The following is a 19,594-nucleotide window of genomic DNA, read 5'->3' as shown; positions in this document are numbered from 1 at the left end:
TAAATGAAGATATTCTATCATTATATTATCTTGATGGGAAATACATCATTGAAACCAGAATTTGACTTCTGTTCACCTTCCACCCACTTTTTTTCTAGTATATAAAGGTAGTTTAGAGACAACTTGGGGGCGGGGAATGAAAATCAGTAATGACTTGTAGAATGTACAGTGAGGGAACAAATAGTGTCAGGTAAGTAAATGTTTGGAAATAGATATCCTTTTTCCTGAACAAGATTGCTTACTGTTTTCTTCATCGTGGAACAAAATGAAATGTGGTAACAATTTTCTGTAGTTGAATCGTTGCCACACATACTTGGGTCCCACAGAACTATGGCCTAGGTTTCGGTGAATTGCTTAGTATGCATTTTAGATTACAAGGTGCGCAGCAAGTCACTTTGTTGACACAGTTTTAAGTAATATTTATGTCCATATTTATAATGATAATACTTTTAACTTATGAATTAAAGAATTTAACAGTTGGAAGAAATTAACATATAAATAGTTTTGTTTTATTTATGCTTATTTCTAAAATGCTTTTTAAAAAACCATTCATTAAAATTAAGCTGTATCTCAGATACAGTTGCTTAAACATAAATATTTTGTATATTGTAGTTTAGTAAATTTTTCCAAAAGTTCATATTCTTTAAATAACATTGTGTAGACCATAGACCATGCTCAAAAGGTAATATTGCATGTAGTGTATTATAGAAATATTAAGAAATATATTGTCATTAAAAGAAAAAAAACCACCACATAACTTGAATGAAATAGGAGAGGCAATGTTGCCTAGTTAAGTAGTTCAGAAAGGAATTCCTACTCCCCTGGAAATATTAGTCTGAAAAATTTTAAACCTACATTAAAGTTGAAATAATAATGTGATGCATACCTAGATACCTTCCATGTACATTAAATATTTGTTAACATTTTCTACTTTTATATACATAATACTCTCTACATGTATACATGCATATGTGTGTATATTTCTATAAATATATAATACATTTATATACAATATACATAAATAGTAGTATTGTATACATTATTATATAGTATTATTATATGTTATATAGTATATATTATACATTATGCTATTTATGTATATATAAAATCGTTGTCTGTTTTGCTGAATCACTTGAAAGTGAAGTTGCATGCATCATGACCCTTTCCCTCTGAACGAGGACATTCCCATATATAACCCAATATCATGATTACATCTAAGAGAAGAATTCCACAATATCATGTGATATCAGCCCATATAAAATTTTCTCATTGCCTCTTTTTTGAAACAGTATCCAATTATAGTTTGATTATTGTGTTTTTTGAATCTAAAATAACCCCTCTATCTTCTTCTCCCCCCCCGCCCCCCCTCTTATTTTTTTACCTTTGAAAAATCACAAATTCTGGGTTTTCTGAGTGTTCCCTTATGATGTCATTTATCTTGTTCTTCTATCCCTGGGTACCCTCTCAGCTGGAAGTTAGGTCTGGAAGCTTGCTTTGATTGAGGTTTGACGATTTGGGGCATAATCTTCATAGATAATACTTAGTGCTTTATATTTCATCAAATCAAGACCAGTGGAAGGATTTCAAAGTGGTCTGTAATAGTGATAGGAAATTAAGAGTCAGCTTCTGGTGTTACTGAAGCTAAGTTTGACCATTGCATTAGGATCCTGGTTGGAGCATCCCTGTGGACTTTCATTCAGGTAGTAGCCCCAGCACTGGCAGGGAAGCTGGAAGCCGGAGTTCGTGGTACTGGAGTGATGTTATATGCATACATGTGCTTTGTGACGCTGAGTTCAGTTGACGATTAGGACAATTCCAGCAGTGGGTGATTAGCCTTCTTAAATTTTGATTTGAGGTTTGGTTTAGTGAGCTTGTGGAGAGTATAATTAATAAAGAAAATAGTAAAGTGCCCCATAAGCAGTCAACACTACGGAAATGAGCGCTATTTTGCCGTGATTAGAGGGGTGGTCCTGGTTGAGAGAGACTGGACTATGTTGAGTGGCAGTGACCCTGGTTTATGGGCTCTCTCACATCTCTGAGGTTAAACTTTTAGGTAAGCTTTCCGCTATCTTGCAAACACCTCCAGTTAATAAAGGAACATAAGCACTCCTCAAAAAAGTGTACAAAAGAAGTGGAGAGACATATTCAACTGAGAGCTCTCCAAGGCAAAATCCTTTGGGGGTTTGTGCAAACTGGGGACGCCCTTAGCCCATGCCACCTCTACTGTGTCGGAGTTCATGGGGGAGGCCTGTGGGGGAACAGGGGTGAGGCCCAGGCATCAGTATTTTGCAAAACCTCCCCGGGTGATTTGGTCATGTCCTAAGGTTAAGAATGACTGGCATTAGAAGAAACAGTAACAGTTAGGAGACTGATTCTGATCATAGAACTTCTTTAATTTTCTTCAGACTGAAAGTTCTCTAAACTCCTTCGTTGGAAGGTTGTATTAAAATTCCACGTATTAGGAACCCAGACAAACCATTGTATCCCAGGGCCACCTGCCTGGGAGGAAGAAGCATGCGGTGGCCCTCTCTGTCGTGAATAAATCGATATAGCATCCTTTCGTTTGTAATTTTTGTGAAAAGGATTTAAAATAATTGGAGCCTAGCGCCCAAAATTATATCCTTGTGCCTTCCCTGCAGTTTGTGGTTTAGTGACTGGGCAGGAGTGACAAGAATTCAGGGTACCACAGAATATTCTTTGTGAACGATGCATCTGCCCCAGGGTGAAGTCTGATTCCCAATGAAAGTGAAATAATGCTGGGTGTCGCAGCACTCTGGGCTGCAGAGCTGGGAAGAGCTGAGGATCCAGGCTGCAGACGCATGCTGGTTAAATCTCAAGCCTTGAGGCCATATCTTTTGGGACTGGGGAACAATCCTTGGGCCTAACCACTCAGAATGGGAACATTTAGATGCAGAATTTCCCATGAACTGGCTGTACTAGGGTAAGCCAGTTAAAAACAAGTAAAATTGCATTTTAATTTTGGAAAGACTTGGCCTGTTGCCCTAGTTCATGGAGGTCTTATATGGAAGTGATTGTAGAGCAATTTGCAAAAGCAAGCCTTTTTAATACTATATTTTAGCTGCATTAGGAATAATGATTTACGTTGACGGAATGAGCCAGACATTACCCAAGCATTGAATTAGGCACATTCCCTGTCTAGTTCTGGGATGATCTGAAAAAATAAAAGGAGTGTGTAAATGTTGCCTATTATCATGTAAGTGCTATGGGAATAATTGCACTTAATTGGATTATTGGGGAGGAATTGGGAGTGTGGGCAGATTTCTTTTTTCTGTGGTTGGAGTATTGTACTAAAAACAGCATAACTTTGGCGACTTCAATGAAGTATGGGACAAAAAGCACAGGCTGCCAAGTCGGAATGGCACTTGAAAACCACGTTCATACAGTATTGACCTTCCAAGAGATTTTCGATCCAAGTCCGTTTCATCCAGATTATGCCTCTCCCTCCGCAATCAGCAATTTTTATTGAAAATATGGCTCTACAAATACATTTATGTCCACTTACTAATCTGCACTGGCAAATAAGCTGGGTCTTTGTCCACAGTGATAAGGATCTAGAGTGGAAATGTGTTAAGTCCATAAATTTTGTTCTACACACTCAAACCATTTGCCAAATATCCAGAATATTTAATAAAGATTGGTCCCCATGGGCTCTAGAGATGACTAATGAATATTGTCAGAATTAACAAGTACCATTTCTATTCCATGTGTTTCTTATTGAAATGAGAGCAAGATGTTGTTGACCCTGGAAAAGTCTTAAGGGTTATTTTTCTCTTTATGAAGACCTTCCAATGAGGAATTCATGTCTGAAGTCATGAACCAGTGTTAGACAGGACTGGATCAGATTTTCCTAACGTTTTTGTTCTGTGCCCTGATTTTGCCGGTGTCACTCACAAAACACCGTATTTGCACCTACCCTGAATCTTTGCAGTCCTCATATGTAATTCTGTAGGCTATCTTGGCAAAATGGAGAGGAAAAACAAATCTGAGCAGTGCTGAAGAAAAGGTTTTAAATTAAAATTTATGTCTCATTACGTTTCTCATTGAAAATGGCCAACATGAATCTGTTTGATTAAAGCATTTGCACTTGTCTCAATAAATTAAGAGAGAGAGAAAAGAAATAAACCTAAATTTTCTTTGTCGTTACCTAACGTGGAAAGTTTTGTTTATTCTTTATGTAAAAGATTATGTTGCTGTGATCTTTCTAGTCTCAGATGTAAGATCTGTATGGTCATAAAAATCTTGATGGCTGTTGCATGAGACTAAACATTTTTCATGCTAAAGGAATTCATCAGTAATATACACTAAAGGTTGTGTATAATAATGAGAAATTGGAAGCAATTTAAATGACATACAGTAAGAAAATTATTGAATAAATTATTCTATAACTTGGTGGAAAATTATGCAGCCATCAAAATATATTTTGGAATAGTATTTAATTACATAAGAAAATTCTATTGGCAATGTCATGTGAAAAAACCAGCAGGATTTAAAATTGTATATTTAGTATGACTCATATTTCATGATAAAAACAAAACAGGCACATGTAAAATCATATAAGCTAATATAACCAACACGGTATCAAGGGTTTCTTTATACGTAATTACATTGAAGGGCTATGGGAATAATTGTAAGTAGATTTTAATTTTCTTATTTATATGTTGCTGCCTTTTCCTAATTGTCTAAAATACTTATTTTCAAATAAAAAAATACATGATAAAATATTAACATAGAAAAAGAAACACCATATGTCAGAGGAGTAGTTATTAAATGCCTATGTAGGCAATATTTGGAAGAAGTGAGCCAAAGAAAGAAAGATGACTTTACCATTGCTCTTGTCCACGTAATGACTGCATTTAAGAGCAATTTTGTTGCAAACCGCCGTGGTGCTGAGTGAATGAAAGGAAGGCAGAGGTTTTATTCAACAGCTCAAGCATTCAATTTTTGTGTTGTTTAAATTCATTATCTTTGGAAGAAGGTAGCAGATTTTCAATAGATCTGGCTTTTTGAAGAATATTAAAATATACCTAGAATGAGACTATATAAAAGTAAGAAATAATCAGTAGGGTCAGATACACGAACAAGTGAAAAGACAAACTGAGGACGTGTTGGGAGATGGGGCTGGAAAGGTGGGCAAGGCCAGAGTGTCTAGGGACTTGAGGGGGCAAAGGTCTAAGGTCAGTCTTGCTGGTACTGTAACGAAGAGTCGTCCTTAGCAAATTGCATGTCTCTGTCCCATGACCTACTTAGAGAAAGAAAGACGAAAAGGAAAAGGAAAACATAACCCAGTGGTTTCATTGGCACAGCCAGTGATTTTCATAAAACCGTAGAACTCAGCGGAGAAAGGAACTCACTAAGGTCATCGAGTCCATCCAGAGACTGACAGGAAACACTCCATCTGCGTCTGTGCACTTCCAACAATGACACCAGGATGCATGGCGTGTGGGCAGTGGATGGCAGCCCCTGAGTCTTGCCACAGCCCAGCCTCCCTTATAGTCCAGGTCCCTGTAGAACAGAAAAGGGTATTATGGCCCCGACTGCTCTCACAGGAGACTGAGAACGCCTGGCTTTGGTCTTCTGTGCTCGCTAGATCTTATTCTTCCTTGTTTGTTGGTTGCTGAATCCAGAGGGACTTTCTCCCTTTAGCAAAAAAAAAAAAAAAAAAAAGCAGAGCTTGTATTAGATGAGACTGCTTGGAAGTCCTCCTGTGGCCTTAGCTTATTCCTGTTTGCTTTAAGATGGCCCTTTGGCCCAGGGATTACAATGATTTCAGACCAGTGTCCTCACTCTTTATACTGAATACCTACTGTCTTTAACACGGCTAAATCAGAAAAACATTTTTTGGTTGTTTGCTTGTTTTTTTATATTTGAAATAAGAGGGGACTCCATCCAGAAGAAACGAAACCATTTCTTTTGTGTGAGGAACTCGCAGGAAGAAGGTGCCATGACCTGCCTCACTGCACGTTTTAAAATTCTTTGCTTTCTCTGAATAATAACAGACCGAAAGCTGGGAGAGGGCACGGATTCTGTCTCCTAATCACTGAAGGTCTACATCAAACGTGGGGCTGACTCCTCGTAGGCACTGATAAGTTTTCTTGAGTGAATGGCCATGTGATAATATTATTATGGTGTCTTATTGCAGCGCATTACAGTAGTATTATCTGTTAGCTCATCCGATCCTCACAGCATCTTCAAAGTGGGTAGGAAATAGTGTTTGTATCCCCCTTTTGTAGGTGAGGAAAATGGGGTTTAGGGGTAGAATGGTCTCCCCAAGGCTTCCCATGAGGTCAGTGATGTGTGGTTCTGTTTCTGAAGACCATTCCCCAATCTGAGGCGGGGACACCGCTATTCCTCTGCGTGACGGTTCTTGGTTTTCTGGACTTTCATGGAAGTCTCCTTCTCTGTTTTCAGATTACAGGACAGGCCCGTGTTTCACTGTGGTCAGCAACCAGATGTGCCAGGGACAGCTCAGCGGGATTGTCTGCACAAAAACACTCTGCTGCGCCACCGTGGGCCGAGCCTGGGGCCACCCCTGCGAGATGTGCCCTGCCCAGCCCCACCCCTGTCGCCGAGGCTTCATTCCAAATATCCGCACAGGAGCTTGTCAAGGTAAACCCCGGGCTGGTGGAGTTATTAATGGATTCATCTTGTTTGCTCTGGAGAGCCATTCCCCAACCAAGTTGGAGAGAATGGAAAAGCAGCGTCAGAGACATAACTGCATGATTTCGCTGACGGCATGATATCCAGCGTGGGCTCTAGAAGCGTGGCTCGCAGGAGAGCGGCGGGACCCCTGGCGTTGTCCTTGCCAGCACTCTCCTCCGGGATCCAGAGGTGCTTCCCCGAGGTGCTGTGATTCTGGCCACAGCCGTGCTGTGCGTGACAGCAGTGCCGTGGGTAAACACAAGGCAACATTTGTGAACAAGGTTGTTTGTTTTTCTTGACTCCCCTCCCCCGAAATCATTTGAAATCGTTGGAGTTCCTCCGTCTCGTAGGTTGTACTTAGTTGACCTGAAGAAAATTGTGTCTCTCTCCATTTTACATACTACATTATGCTTTTTTTTTTAAAAAATCCAAGTCAGAAATAAATTAGGATTTGGTTCACAGTTTTAAATATCCCCAGATGTTGCCTGCTTGCTTCTTCTCCTGCCTCCCATAGAAGCCCTTACTCTGGTTTTGGCTTTTACTCCTGTTCTTCCAGCTGTACAAATTCTTTTATTGTCTGGCTGTCTGGCAGGAAAGAGGAGGAAGTGAACGGAGGCAGCCCTGCACTAGACTGATGGAACTGAAAACTCCCAGGCTGTATCTGTTTCCTTTAGGCATCTTCAGTGCTTTCTTAGCGAGTTGCGATATTTGCAGAAAATTCAGGGTATGCGTTTCTGAGGCAAATGGAGACAAGTTTGGTTTTCTTCGATGTGTTAATTCTAAGGCTGATATGCAGTACAACAGAACGTGAGCTTCATCACACAATTCTGTGGGTCTCCATTAAGTTATATTTCAATAAATGCTGCTTCTGAGAAACACTGGGTGCTGGCCCCCGGCTTCTGGGTACAACATGCAACTCCGCTGTGTGCCTTCGAACGCTTCCACTCAGTGTCAGAAACAGCAAGAAGTCTCTTAGAAACCCTGGAATTACAAAGCAGTCAATTATACAATCTCATAAGATAAAGAGTATATTTAGTTCCCCTTTTCTTTGGTGCCGGCTGAGTGAATTTTGAAGAAATGCTTGGCCTTGGTGTTCTGGAGTCAGCTGATGCCCATGAGCTCCCTGACCGCCCGGAGAGCCAGACCTTGAGAGCCAGCTGCCCGGCCATGAGTCAGAGGCTGAGCTGCTTAGGTAACTGGGGGCAAAGAGAACGAAGAGGGAGAGAAAAGAGCTACTGCTCTCTAGCTTTGCTCTTTATTTCGCACAATCTGGACTTTTCCAGCATTTTTTTTTTTTCCTGTGCCTTCCTGACTCTGCTGGTCAACATCCAAGAAAAAACATATCTTATAAGAAAATCTGTGAAAAGCCATGGAATCAAAATGATAGTTTATTGCCACTTTGCAAATGAAATTCTTCATCTTCCCGCATTCCCGAGGGAGTCAGCTATCAATCTGAGCTCTGTCTCCTTGCTGGTGTTGGTAGACCTGGGGCCAGATGTGAGGGGCTGCGGATAAATGGGTTCATCAAGGAGCTTATTCAAGTCTTCATTGTTGGAATGTTTAGTCAGTAGAGAAGTTTCCTCATGTACATTTTCTCTTGGCCAAAAATCATAATCAACAAGACTATCTAGTTTTGCTTCTGTGTACAATGTTAATTTTAAATAACATTTAAATAAACAGAGTCAGCCTGTCAATTGAATGGAAAATTCTGATCTAAGACAAAATTGAGATTGGGAAGAAAACGTAATTTAATTATATTTCACATATAGTCATTAATTTGTGGGCCAGGACATTGCATCTAAAACAGTAAGCCACAGGTTTATACCAAAATAAATAGTTGTCCCTGTAATGTCCCTTTTCCTAGGGGGTCTTACAATTGGCAACCACTCTCTTCCTTCACACAATGAAGTGTAAAGCTAAAGAGTATGCTAGGCTTCCAGATTTCTAAAAAAAATACCCAAAGCAGAGGAAGAAGCATTAGACCGCCTCCCTGGGGTTCTTTATTAAGCCAGACTTTTGCATGTTGTGGATAAAGAGATGGAGAGAATATACTTGCTGCCCACCATCTTTCTAACTGAATATGATGACCCTAAAGTGATTACCTTTGTTCCTGGAAAGTTCACGTTTGTGGTTCCATGTTGGGCCCACAGGTTTATTCCTTGGGTGCTGGGGATCCAGCCATGAATGAAATGAACAAAGAACCTGCTCTCTTGAAGACAATCAATTTATAAATCTAAACAAAGCAAACCTATGTATTAGGTCACTTGGTGATCCGTCCGATGGAGAAAAATAAGCAGAGTAGCTGAGGAGGGTGGTGAGGGATGGGGGGCCAGGGCAGGTGTTGCTATTGGACTGGTCTGGAAAGGGTCTGCTCCGAGGTGCCTCTGGAGCAGAGACCTGATGGGTGGGGTGACATGAAGCATGCAGCCATGGGGAGGAAGAGCAGTCCAGGCAGAGGGGCCCCCACCACAAAGCCCAAGGCAGGTGCATCCTTGCTGTATTCGAGGCAAGGCAGGTTCGTCAATGTGGACGGAGAGGCGGGAGAGAGGGAGGAGGTTAGGAGATGAGGTCAGAGGGTAGAGGGGTTAGGTAGAATCTTCTAGGGCCTATCGCAGATTTGAATTTTGAGCTGAGGCGGACATGATCTGACTTTGAAAGGTTCTCTCTTGCCGATGCTGTGCCAGCAGCAGGTACTTGTTTCAGGAGAGCTCTCTCACTTCTCGGCCTGATTTCCTGGGTTGTTTCATTTTTGTCGCACAAGACAGTTCCACAGAATGTAAGGTGAACATTTGACATTTAATTTGTATAAAAACATTAGCTGTCTTGTGTAGTCTGAATGATCTGATGTAAGTAAATTCTATTTTAACTGAATTATTCATTGCAACTCAGAGACCATTTTGCTATAGATCGTGTTGCATTTTGATTCTAAGAGTTCCTTGAATAACTATTTTTTACTGTCAACCTTTTTTGACATTGTGTCTTTGCACTTTGCAGCATGCATGATAAAACCCCCAAGAGTTAGTATAAATATTCTTCTCTGCATGAGGGAAGATGGAAAGATAAAGAATGCTTGTAACTTCTTATAGAAAACAGTATAAGAATATTTGATATGAATCAGTGAATTCTGTATAAATCAATCTCTCTCTCTTCCTCCCCCACCCCACTAAAATCCGACAGATGTGGATGAGTGCCAGGCCATCCCTGGGCTCTGCCAAGGAGGAAATTGCATTAACACTGTTGGGTCTTTCGAGTGCAAATGCCCTGCTGGACACAAGTTTAATGAAGTGTCACAAAAATGTGAAGGTAAGAAGTATCAGACTTGGGGGGGGGGGGCAGGTAAAACCCAAATCAGTGACAAGCCTTTTTTTGTAAATTGTTCCTAATTCCTTTGTCTTTGTCATTCCTGTGAATACGTAAATATAATATTCTTACCGGGAATAATATGCCTTTGTGCTGTGGGACCAGAAAAACCTGGCAGCTTTTTCTGCTTTTGTAGACCCCAAATAAGAGGTTCATCTGAATAAAATTAAATACGAAAACGTGAAATTTTTATTTTATTTTATTTCTATTGTTGACCTTATTACAGATGTCCCCTCTTTTCCAACATTTGGGTTACAATGTTCAAGACATGTTTCTGCATAGTTCTGGAGACAGAAATTTACATGTTATCATTACACATCATTCAGAATAATGTATATTCTGATGTTTTCCTAGTTAGAATGTATGTTTGGTGTTTTAAAAAGAGATCTATTAACTCATGTGTTCGCCAAGTACAAGTTTAGGATTTTCTTTTCTGCCTCTCAAATGGATACCTTTATTTTATTTATTTATTTATTTATTTATTTATTTATCCTCACCCAAGGACATTTTTTCCATTTTTTGTTCAGATAGAGTGGGAGGGAGAGAGAGGAAAAGAGAGAAAGAGAGAAACATCGATGTGAAAGGGACACATCGAGTGGCTGCCACCCGCACGACCAACCAGGGCCGGGGACAAACTGCAACCGAGGTACGCGCCCTTAGCGGGAACTGAACCCGGGTCTCTGGACCGCAGGCCGATGCTCTAACCACTGAGCCAAACCGGCCAGGGCTCAAATGGATACCTTTTGATGTTCATCGAACAAAAATAGTTTGAGGTAGATTGATTTATTTGCATTTAGTTTATAGATTAAACTTCTAAAAATACATGCACAGAGAATGTGTTCATATTCACCACTGCTCTGTGCCAGAGAGGCCGGCCTGCCAAGTGCAGTCCATACCTTTGTTACGAGAGGAAAATACCCAGAAAGTAATTAGGCGGCACTGAACTCTCTTTCTTTGGTGAGTGCATGTACCTGATATGTGGTGTCTGACAGTAATGTAACACCATTCTCAAGGCTGCCTCTCTGATCACGCTCAGCAGAAAGACTTTTTCATCCTCAGCTCACTGTATCTGGTGAGATACGGGTTTTATTTAGATACACTCTTGCTGAAAGCATTTGTTTCTATTTGCCTAAGCCCTGGCAATGAGAAATAGTTCATTCTAACTCATTTGTTTGGGCTAGGATCATTCATTTTTCTTTGTTGATAGCCACCATGTATCAGGCACACAAAAGACATTTAAATTTGAGATGCAATGCATAAATTACACATAAGAAGTTTAATATGTACTTGCCCTGAAGCTGAATAATCTAATTCTGATAGAATTGTCTTTATGGGTTTCATTGTTTTTAAGTTATTAATCATGGTCGAGTTTATAGTGATATATTCTTGAACATGCTCTAAACAGCTAGGGAAACTGTGAAAAATATTTGTTCTATTTAAAGAAGTAGGACTTCTTAAAAGCATTGTAAGTTTCAAAGAATAATAAGGTAGATTCTCTGTAGGCCAGTGTATTTTAAAAGTTTTATTGTAGATTAAGTTCGAAGAAGAGAATGTTGATACTGAAAGGAGAAAGACTGGTTTCACTCCTTCACATGTTAAATTAGGAACTGTATCTTGGGTACATTAGTGCCCTGTCTGAGGTCATTCAATTTGTGCTAAAATTTACTCAGGCTTCAGCACTCATTTTTTAAAAAATATTTTTTCTTTATTGATTTTAGAGAGAGAGGAAGGGCGAGGGAGAGGGGGACACATTGATGAGAGAGAACTTCAATTGGCCGCCTCCTGCATGCCCCCCACTGGGGATCGGGCCCACAACCTGGGCATGTGCCCTGACCGGGAATCGAATCGGCGACCTCTTGGTGCATGGGTCAGTGCTCAACCACTGAGCCACACTGGCCGGGCACGCTTTAGCACTTACATTGTCATCTTTCCTAGATGTAAGCCGTTGCCTCTACTTTAACAACTGTATTTCCTAATATTTCCAAATATTTAAAATGTTATGGTATAGATTCTTAGGTATTATCATACATATCTTTTTATGACATGAATACACTATTAAAGTTTATCTCATGCAAAATCCATATCAACAGTGGGTTTCGTCTGACATTTTCAGGCTTTCCCAGCTTAATCTATTCAGCCTCTGAGACAGAGTCAACTTTAAGAGAGGGTAGTATGGGCCGTAGGACGTGTCCAGTCTTTTCTGTTTTCTGGAATTACGATAGCTTCCGGCGGGGCTAGAATTGTTCTCCTGCCCCTTCCGCTCACACCGTCAGCTAACCTCAGTTGGGACTGATCACTTTCTGCACTTGTGAACTAGACAGAAGACACTCAGATTGAATATTCAGACTGAAAGAAGAACAATTCAAAATCCTTTTAATAATGCTAAGAAACCTATTATGGTGGTGTATCTAACGGACCAAAAATTCATTCTGAGAATTACTTAATCCTTTTCCACAAATATCCACCCCCCTCACCCCCTCCTCCCAGCTACATATTGAAGTCGGTAGTAAGATAAAAACAGAATACTTTTGGCTAGACCTTTCTCTCTCTCTCTCTCTCTCTCTCTCTCTCTGCCATCTACTGCTACATGAAATTATGATGATGATTTTTTATTCTTCCTTTTAATGTTTCTATGCAAAATTGATATTGGAAGAGAATGTCCGGTTGGTACTACATGTGCTCTGCCCTGGAGGCTGCTGGGGGCATTGTTGCCCAGCCTCACCCTGGTGGGAGAGGAATCGGAAAGTCCTCTGAGGACGCTGGGTCCCTGCCAGTGTCCTTGCTCTCCTCCCGCTGCAGCACCTCACGGTGGGGATGGCATAACAGGGCACAGGATGATCCCCAGATGCTCAGTAGGAGGAATTTCAGAAAGTCTGGCCCACGCTGCTGAAAGGATGCAGAGACCACCTGTGAGCCCTGGAAAGAGGGTCCGGCCACAGTGCGATGCCGAGCCCCTGTGAAAAGTTCGGGCACCTTTGCCATGACTTGGGGTGGCGTTTTAAGTGTGTCTTCCCTTTGGCTTGGAGAGGCAGGAACTGGGTACCTGGAAGCCCACAGTGATTAAAAAAGCACTTCAGTCAAAAACTGGCCTTAGCAAATTTACAAGGTGCCGACCTTCACTCCCTTTGTGATGCTGAAAACAAGCTTTTTGTGAAAGCTTCCTTTGGGAGAACTCTGCTGGCTTAAAATATTCTCCTTTCCCCCAAAACTTAAAACAAAATAAAAAACAAGTACCAAGTTTTATATCAACACACATAACTTGGGTACATTTGAAATGAAAATGAACAAGCTGAAGCGATTAAATAACAATCATTAAATTTTCATAAATACAAGAAGTAAAAGCGTCATCGCTGTGATCGGAGAAACAGGGAGACCGTTCAGCCCACCTTCGTGGGTGATTTTTTTCGATGGCTCGAGAGTGTGCGGGTTTTCTTTTTGGAAACCAAGTCCGTGTTTGCATAGGTTACTGTGGGAGGAAATGAAGAAATAAGAAGTGTAATTAAAGGATTAGGTTTTATTTCTGGAAGAAGTTCCTTAGATTCCTAATGAACCACTAATATTTGGGGATTTAGATTATCACCAATCCATCCTTCAGCAATTATAATAGCGCTGCATGAGGCAAAGGACTTTTAAAAAATGTAGCTCTTAAGTCTGTGTGCTCCCTAATCGGTGAGCCCCAAACCTCAGGCTTCCCTTTCTGAAAAAATGGCATGTTTATCCATGATGGCTGCTTGCTATGAGGGGTCCTTCTGTCTCAGGCATCAAGGAGAACTCCTGGGCTCCTTAACCCACGTGCCACACATGGGGCTCCATCTGCAGCTGGTTGCACGCCCTTGACTCTCACTGTTCAAGGTCACTGGCTCCCTATACGGTTGCTGAGGAAAAATCTCTGTGGTGCAGACATAAGAGGCCTGGGAGTAAGGTAGACCTGACCTTAGTCCTGGTACTGCCCCCCATCCCCTGTGTGATCTTGGACAAGTTGGCCACCCGCTCTGAGCTACTTCAACTATCAATTGCGGAGGTTGAACAGGACGGTATCTGGAGTTCTTTTCAGTCCTGCCATCCAGACTCTTTCTCGTTACTTTCCAGGTGTGATCAGACTGCTGGCGTTGCATGAATCAGAAACCATGCAAGTTGGCAAACTTGGGGTCGCTCTAAGATAGCATGGCTGAGGGTTTTCCGACACGACTTGAAGAATCAGCTTGTTTACTTAGAAACAGTTTTCACTGGATTTCCTGTGTATAATAAAGCAAAGTTCATCTCACAGGCTGGGTGACATTCATAATTATTAGTGTTACACGTTGCCACGATTTTTAGGTTTTTTTTTTCTTCTCACTCAGTGAATAATCCAGACAGTCCGGAGCAGGCTCACTGGTTTTCTCTATTTCTCACACGTGGTAGATGTCTGTGATCTTGGATGGACGTCCTGAGTAGCTGAGTGTCCCAATGATTCCTGTCCCAGAACCTGTCCCAACTCCATCTCACCTGCCCCCTCCCCTCTCCCAGGATAGGGACAGGAAGAGCACCCTGGGTACCCAGGGAGAGTCGGTGAGATAGAGGGAAGAGAAGGAAGACCAGGGACAAAGGATGGGGTAGCAAATACGGAGGAATTTGTGTCGCTTCGCAGGCAGCTGCCAAGGGATGGCCACTTCCCAGCAGCCCGCCTCTCCTCTGCCCAAGGGGACGGGGAAGTGTCCAGAGCACTGAAGCAGCTCTTCCCAGCCAGGCCACCCTGCTCACCGGGTCCCGGAAACGGATTTCCTTTCATGGCTGGCATTTGAGACAGACTGACTTACAGACACGAGAAAGCCGCTGTTCTCAGACCCCCTGCCACGTGGGACCCCTGAAATGCAATTAAAAGGAGATAAACACAGCGTGTAAGAGCCCGGAGAAATACTAAATCAGTGTGAATGAACTTCGGAGCGTCCGTGATTCCGATTCAAACGCTGTATATACCTAGCCTTCTGCTCCCAGGGACTTCCCCACGCCCGGGCATGAAGGCAGACTGTCGCCTCCCTCACTGGGAAGCACTGGGGCTGTAGAAGCAGGAGGTTCGCGGAAGTAGGGCGGCCAGAGGCCCATGAAGGAAACAGGCTGTGTCACCGAAGAGAAGACACGGAAGGGAATCCTGAGCTGTTGCTGTTCCGCGTCGAGCAGTACGGCATGCGCCTTCTATCGCGATCTGTGTGCGATTCCGGAGCTTCTCGCTGCGGCGTGTTTTCTAACCTGTGGACCTTTGAGGGCGAGCATCTAAGTGGAAAGCCGGCCCCCTCCCCTCCCGGGCCCCTGGCAGTGGAGACTCGGGTTTAACATCACTTTATAAATCAACCTCTTTGCTCTTATTTCAGGTTTTACTCATGCCAGTTTTCTGAAGGCCTCCTGGGCGCCCCAGGGACAAGTGAGAATTAGATAAGTTGACACACACAGAGCATTGAGACAATGCCTGGCACTCAGTACTGTCCACTCATTATTGTTATTGTGATCATCTTCAGTAAAGGGCCCGCATCTAACCTAGCCAGCACGTGACGGGTGTCTCCTCCATCCTGCCAAATTAATTCTGCCTTTTAAATGACTTTTTCCCCCTCTCTAATATATGCTGTGACTTAATCTCTTTGGATATTGATGCATGTTAAGTGTTCTTAATAGGAGTGGAAGCAATCATTTATACTGACAGGTAGAAAAAGACTTCTTTCGATAGACACTCCCTGCCCACAAGATCTTTGATAGATAGTATACGAATTAGACATTAACCTTTAGGGACACATTGAGAAAAGCACATTCTTCTTAATACCTTTGTGATAAGTTATATCCTCCTCTATCCTAAAAGGAAGTTGTTGAGTCCTCTAGGCTCTTTGATGTACTTTTTGGCTTTTTGTTGGTTATAAGTAGGAGTGTGGCTGGTAAATGCAGAAGGATTCAAGTTCAAGAGCTGTCTTAACATGTGCCTGGATGTTACACCAGCTCTGGGACCTTTGGCTCTGTCCCTGGCTGTCTCTCTGCCTGACAGCACCGACTCCAGTGAAATATGCATCTGTGGGAATAGACCACGCACCTTCACCATCCCACCACTTCCCAGTGACAGTGCTGTTTATGTTCGCATTGACTCTGGTATAAGCAGTGAAATCATGTTTGCTTTAGCCTCTAACCCAGCACAGAAGAAGGGGGATTATGCTTTTCCAAAGGTGAAACTGCATATAAACAGTCGCTGCTGCCTTTCTAACAGGGTGAACTTGAATTGGAAGGTACTTGAATCTGGTCCACTTAAATCTTGATTTCATTTTATAAGTGGAGAGCAGCACTTCAACCTGGTCAAAAGTGTCAGTATTTTTAAACTGGAAGCCTTCTGAATGCCACAGGGTTAATCTGGCCACTGCAGCACTCCCAGGAGATCTGGGTCCAGCCGCACTGCTCCCGGGGTCAGCACAGAAAGCCCCACTTGTCTTAGAGATGCGGCTGCAGACCTCTGCACCCTGAGCTCATTGCAGCCTAAACAGGAAATGCTCAGTTTCTTCCCGCCCCCATGATGCCGCATCTACTGACAACTGTCAGCGTCGGATTCTGGCTCTTGAAAAGCCCCCCCTGAAGGAAACGGTCAGATTAACCTCAGTGGCCTCAGGCCCTGAAGGCTAACCCCAATTGTGGCCTCAGCCAACCCCACCAGCAGTTGGGAGTTGGAGTGGTTTTCAGAGTTGTCCCCATGGGACGGAATGAGCAGACTGTTATCTCTCCACAACCAGTCACCGGGTGTGGGCTCTGGAAAAGGCACAGGCTCGGATGAGAGGTCTCAGGCGGACCAGGGAGGAGCTGAGAGCTGGAGGCCATTTGCTGACAGCACCCTGAGTGCTGGGGCAAGTCCCCTGTTGAGGGTTCTGGGTGGAGCATCCCAGTGCCCCCCACAGTTCTCCCGCAGAACCCACAGAAAAGCATTGCAGTGGCAGTCTGAGTGCCCCCAAGGACACCAGGTCTTGGTCACCACTCAGACCATGGGGTCTCCTCTGTAGGATTTTAGTGTCTGCTTCCTGGGAAATCAGACTGAATCTAAATGCAGGCACGGTTGCAGAATGTAGAGTAAATAGAGAGGAAGCTCAACGCAGTGCAAACCATGGAGAGGAGGGAAGACAGAACTTTAAGAGAAATGGCATTTGGAACGTTGACACGCTGTGGTTACTGGGTGAAACACAGGACACAGTTTTAGATTTCGAAGGGGGACATTCTTTTATTTGGCTTTAATAACTTGACCTTGATAAATTCCTTGGGTAAACCTGTGTTGAGAGGAGAAGCCTCCACTCTTTGATTTGAGGATTTTATGTGCAGCTTTCATTTTGTAAAGATTGCTGTGTCTGGCGACATGATTTGACTAATGTTACATGAATCCTCAGAATGACGAACTCCTTTATACTGTGTTTCACGAGTCCTGCGACTCTCTGTTCTATTCCAGATATTGATGAGTGCAGCACCATTCCTGGAATCTGCGATGGGGGCGAATGTACAAACACAGTCAGCAGCTACTTCTGCAAATGTCCACCCGGTTTCTACACCTCTCCCGATGGCACCCGATGCATAGGTAGGTTAAACTGCAAACAGCATGCATGGTTTCTGTAAATCCGCTCCATTGCGGACATCTTTCTAAACAAGTCTGTTAAGGGAGACCTGTAACTTCTCACTTAATGTAAAATGTACATTTATAGATATCTATTGAACAGTCAAGCAGGACTCTGAAAAAACCAGGGCACCCTGGGGTCCTGTTTGGGGATTTTGCCTCCCATAAAGAGGGATGGTCCAGGAGACCTACAGGTCCCCTCAGGCTCTGAATGAACCTTGCAGTTCTGTGTCAGACCTTGAAGCGTCCTTGACCCCTCTCGTCTAACCCCTACCTTCAGTCATTTCCTGGCACCTGTGTTCATTTAGGTCTGCAGTTTTACCACAAGTTTTCTCCCCTTTACAAAGAACACATCTTTATTTATTTTTTAAATTATCTTTATTGTTGGGAGTATTATAGATGTCCCCCTTACCCCCGTCGATCCCCTTCTTCCAGCTCCTGCCCCCTCCCAGGCCTCACTGCACTGTTGTCTGTGTCCGTGGTTATGCATATGTGCATAGAAGGTCTTTGGTTAATCTCTTTTTGCCCCCTTCTTGGTCTTCCTGCTTCCTGGCTTCTCTACAATTTACCTTGTCAGATTTATCTTCCTAAAATAATGCTTTGATTAAATAACTCTCTTGCTCTGGTAGTTTTTCATTAAGGATTTTATTCGTGGTTTCCAGTCCCATGGATCCTTCAGGCACTGCAAAGCCCCCCGGAACTGCTGGGGTTGGAGGGGGGTCCGTGAAAGTGGGGAAGCCCAGTGGACAGGGCTCCTACCTTCCACCCCCAGCCCCCACATCCACGCCCCCCAGGCGCCTCTGCTTTTCTCTGCTGGGATTTAAGCTTCCATTAAAAATATCAATTAAATAAGGTGTTCTGTTGTTTTAAAAAAATAGATTTGACAACTGCTGGACTGAACAATTGCCAAGACTCTCTTCAGAGTCCGTTATTCTAAAATAGAGTTCAAGGTCCATAGTTTGCCACCTACTAGCTGAGAAGCTTCACTCTCTGCCAGCACCGCTCCTGCTCCTCACCCTCAAGCAGGCCGTTCGTTTTCCGTTTTTTAAATTTTTATTGAATTTATTGAGGTGACATCGGTTTGCAAATTCATACAGGTTTCAAGTGTACAACTCAATAAAACATCATTCCTTCATGCCTGTGCTCATACATGTTGCACCCACCACTCATGACACCCTTCTTCCCAACGCAAGCAGCTTCTCCCTTCCCTGGGGTCATGCCGCTCATAAGTGGCCTTACAGGGAAATTCTATGTCTGCTTGTTTTTATTTCCCTAATTGCGTTGTAAGCGCTTCTTAAAGACTGGCAACTGCCGTCCTTACATCCCTGGTGGTTCTCAGCGCAATTCCTTGCGTGTTGTAGGCGCTCGGTATGTATTTGTTGAGTATTAAGATGAGTAATTCTTTATTATGAGGACAAAGCCAGGAAGCCCGTGGCTCGTGGCCTTGGAGAAAAGCGAAGGCTATCTTTTGATGTTTGTTTCTGGCCCATATTTTCGAAGACACTCAGCTTCACATCCTCACCACAGGCCATGGATTGCAGACCAAAACGAAATTGCACTTGAAATTCTGAATTCCTTTTGGCTTAGTCACACATAATAAAAGCTGAGGGCAGTCTCTTACAGTTGACATTTGGGTAAGTGCAACTAGTGAGGGAAGGATAGCTGACTTTTCCTTGGAAACGAGGGGGATGCCCAGATTGCTTGAGTTTCCAGGATCTGTCCTCAGAGAGGAGAGCAGCAGTGCAGGAATGGCAAGTGCATCCTATAGCTCCTCCCCAACCCCAAACGTCCCTGTGAGCACATGACCTCCAGGGGACAGCTTAGCAGAGAGGTAGATGGGAAGTTCTTTTCTGGCCAGATAACAGGTAGATTTTTTTTGTAACCTTCAAAGGGAGAAAGCCTCAAACTACATTAAAATGATTAAAATGCATTTACATAGCATATTGCTGACATTAAAACTTTTTTCTTGTTACT

At 42.9% G+C, this 19,594-nt stretch overlaps 1 protein-coding gene across 1 annotated transcript in view; it reads left to right on the top strand.

Moving 5' to 3' along the window:
• The window catches only part of FBN1 (fibrillin 1), a 298,186-nt gene that overhangs the window by 162,185 nt on the left and 116,407 nt on the right, over window positions 1–19,594 (top strand). Inside the window, exons 9-11 of the mRNA XM_036261442.1 lie at window positions 6,430–6,627; window positions 9,838–9,963; window positions 17,459–17,584. Coding sequence (XP_036117335.1) covers window positions 6,430–6,627; window positions 9,838–9,963; window positions 17,459–17,584 — 450 coding nt within the window. The remainder of the gene's footprint in view (window positions 1–6,429; window positions 6,628–9,837; window positions 9,964–17,458; window positions 17,585–19,594) is intronic.

Source organism: Molossus molossus, unplaced genomic scaffold (genome assembly GCF_014108415.1).
Source record: "Molossus molossus isolate mMolMol1 unplaced genomic scaffold, mMolMol1.p scaffold_m16_p_1, whole genome shotgun sequence".
Taxonomy (NCBI): Eukaryota; Metazoa; Chordata; class Mammalia; order Chiroptera; family Molossidae; genus Molossus; species Molossus molossus.
Note: the sequence above shows the minus strand (reverse complement) of the source record. Positions and strands in the feature narration are given on the sequence as shown.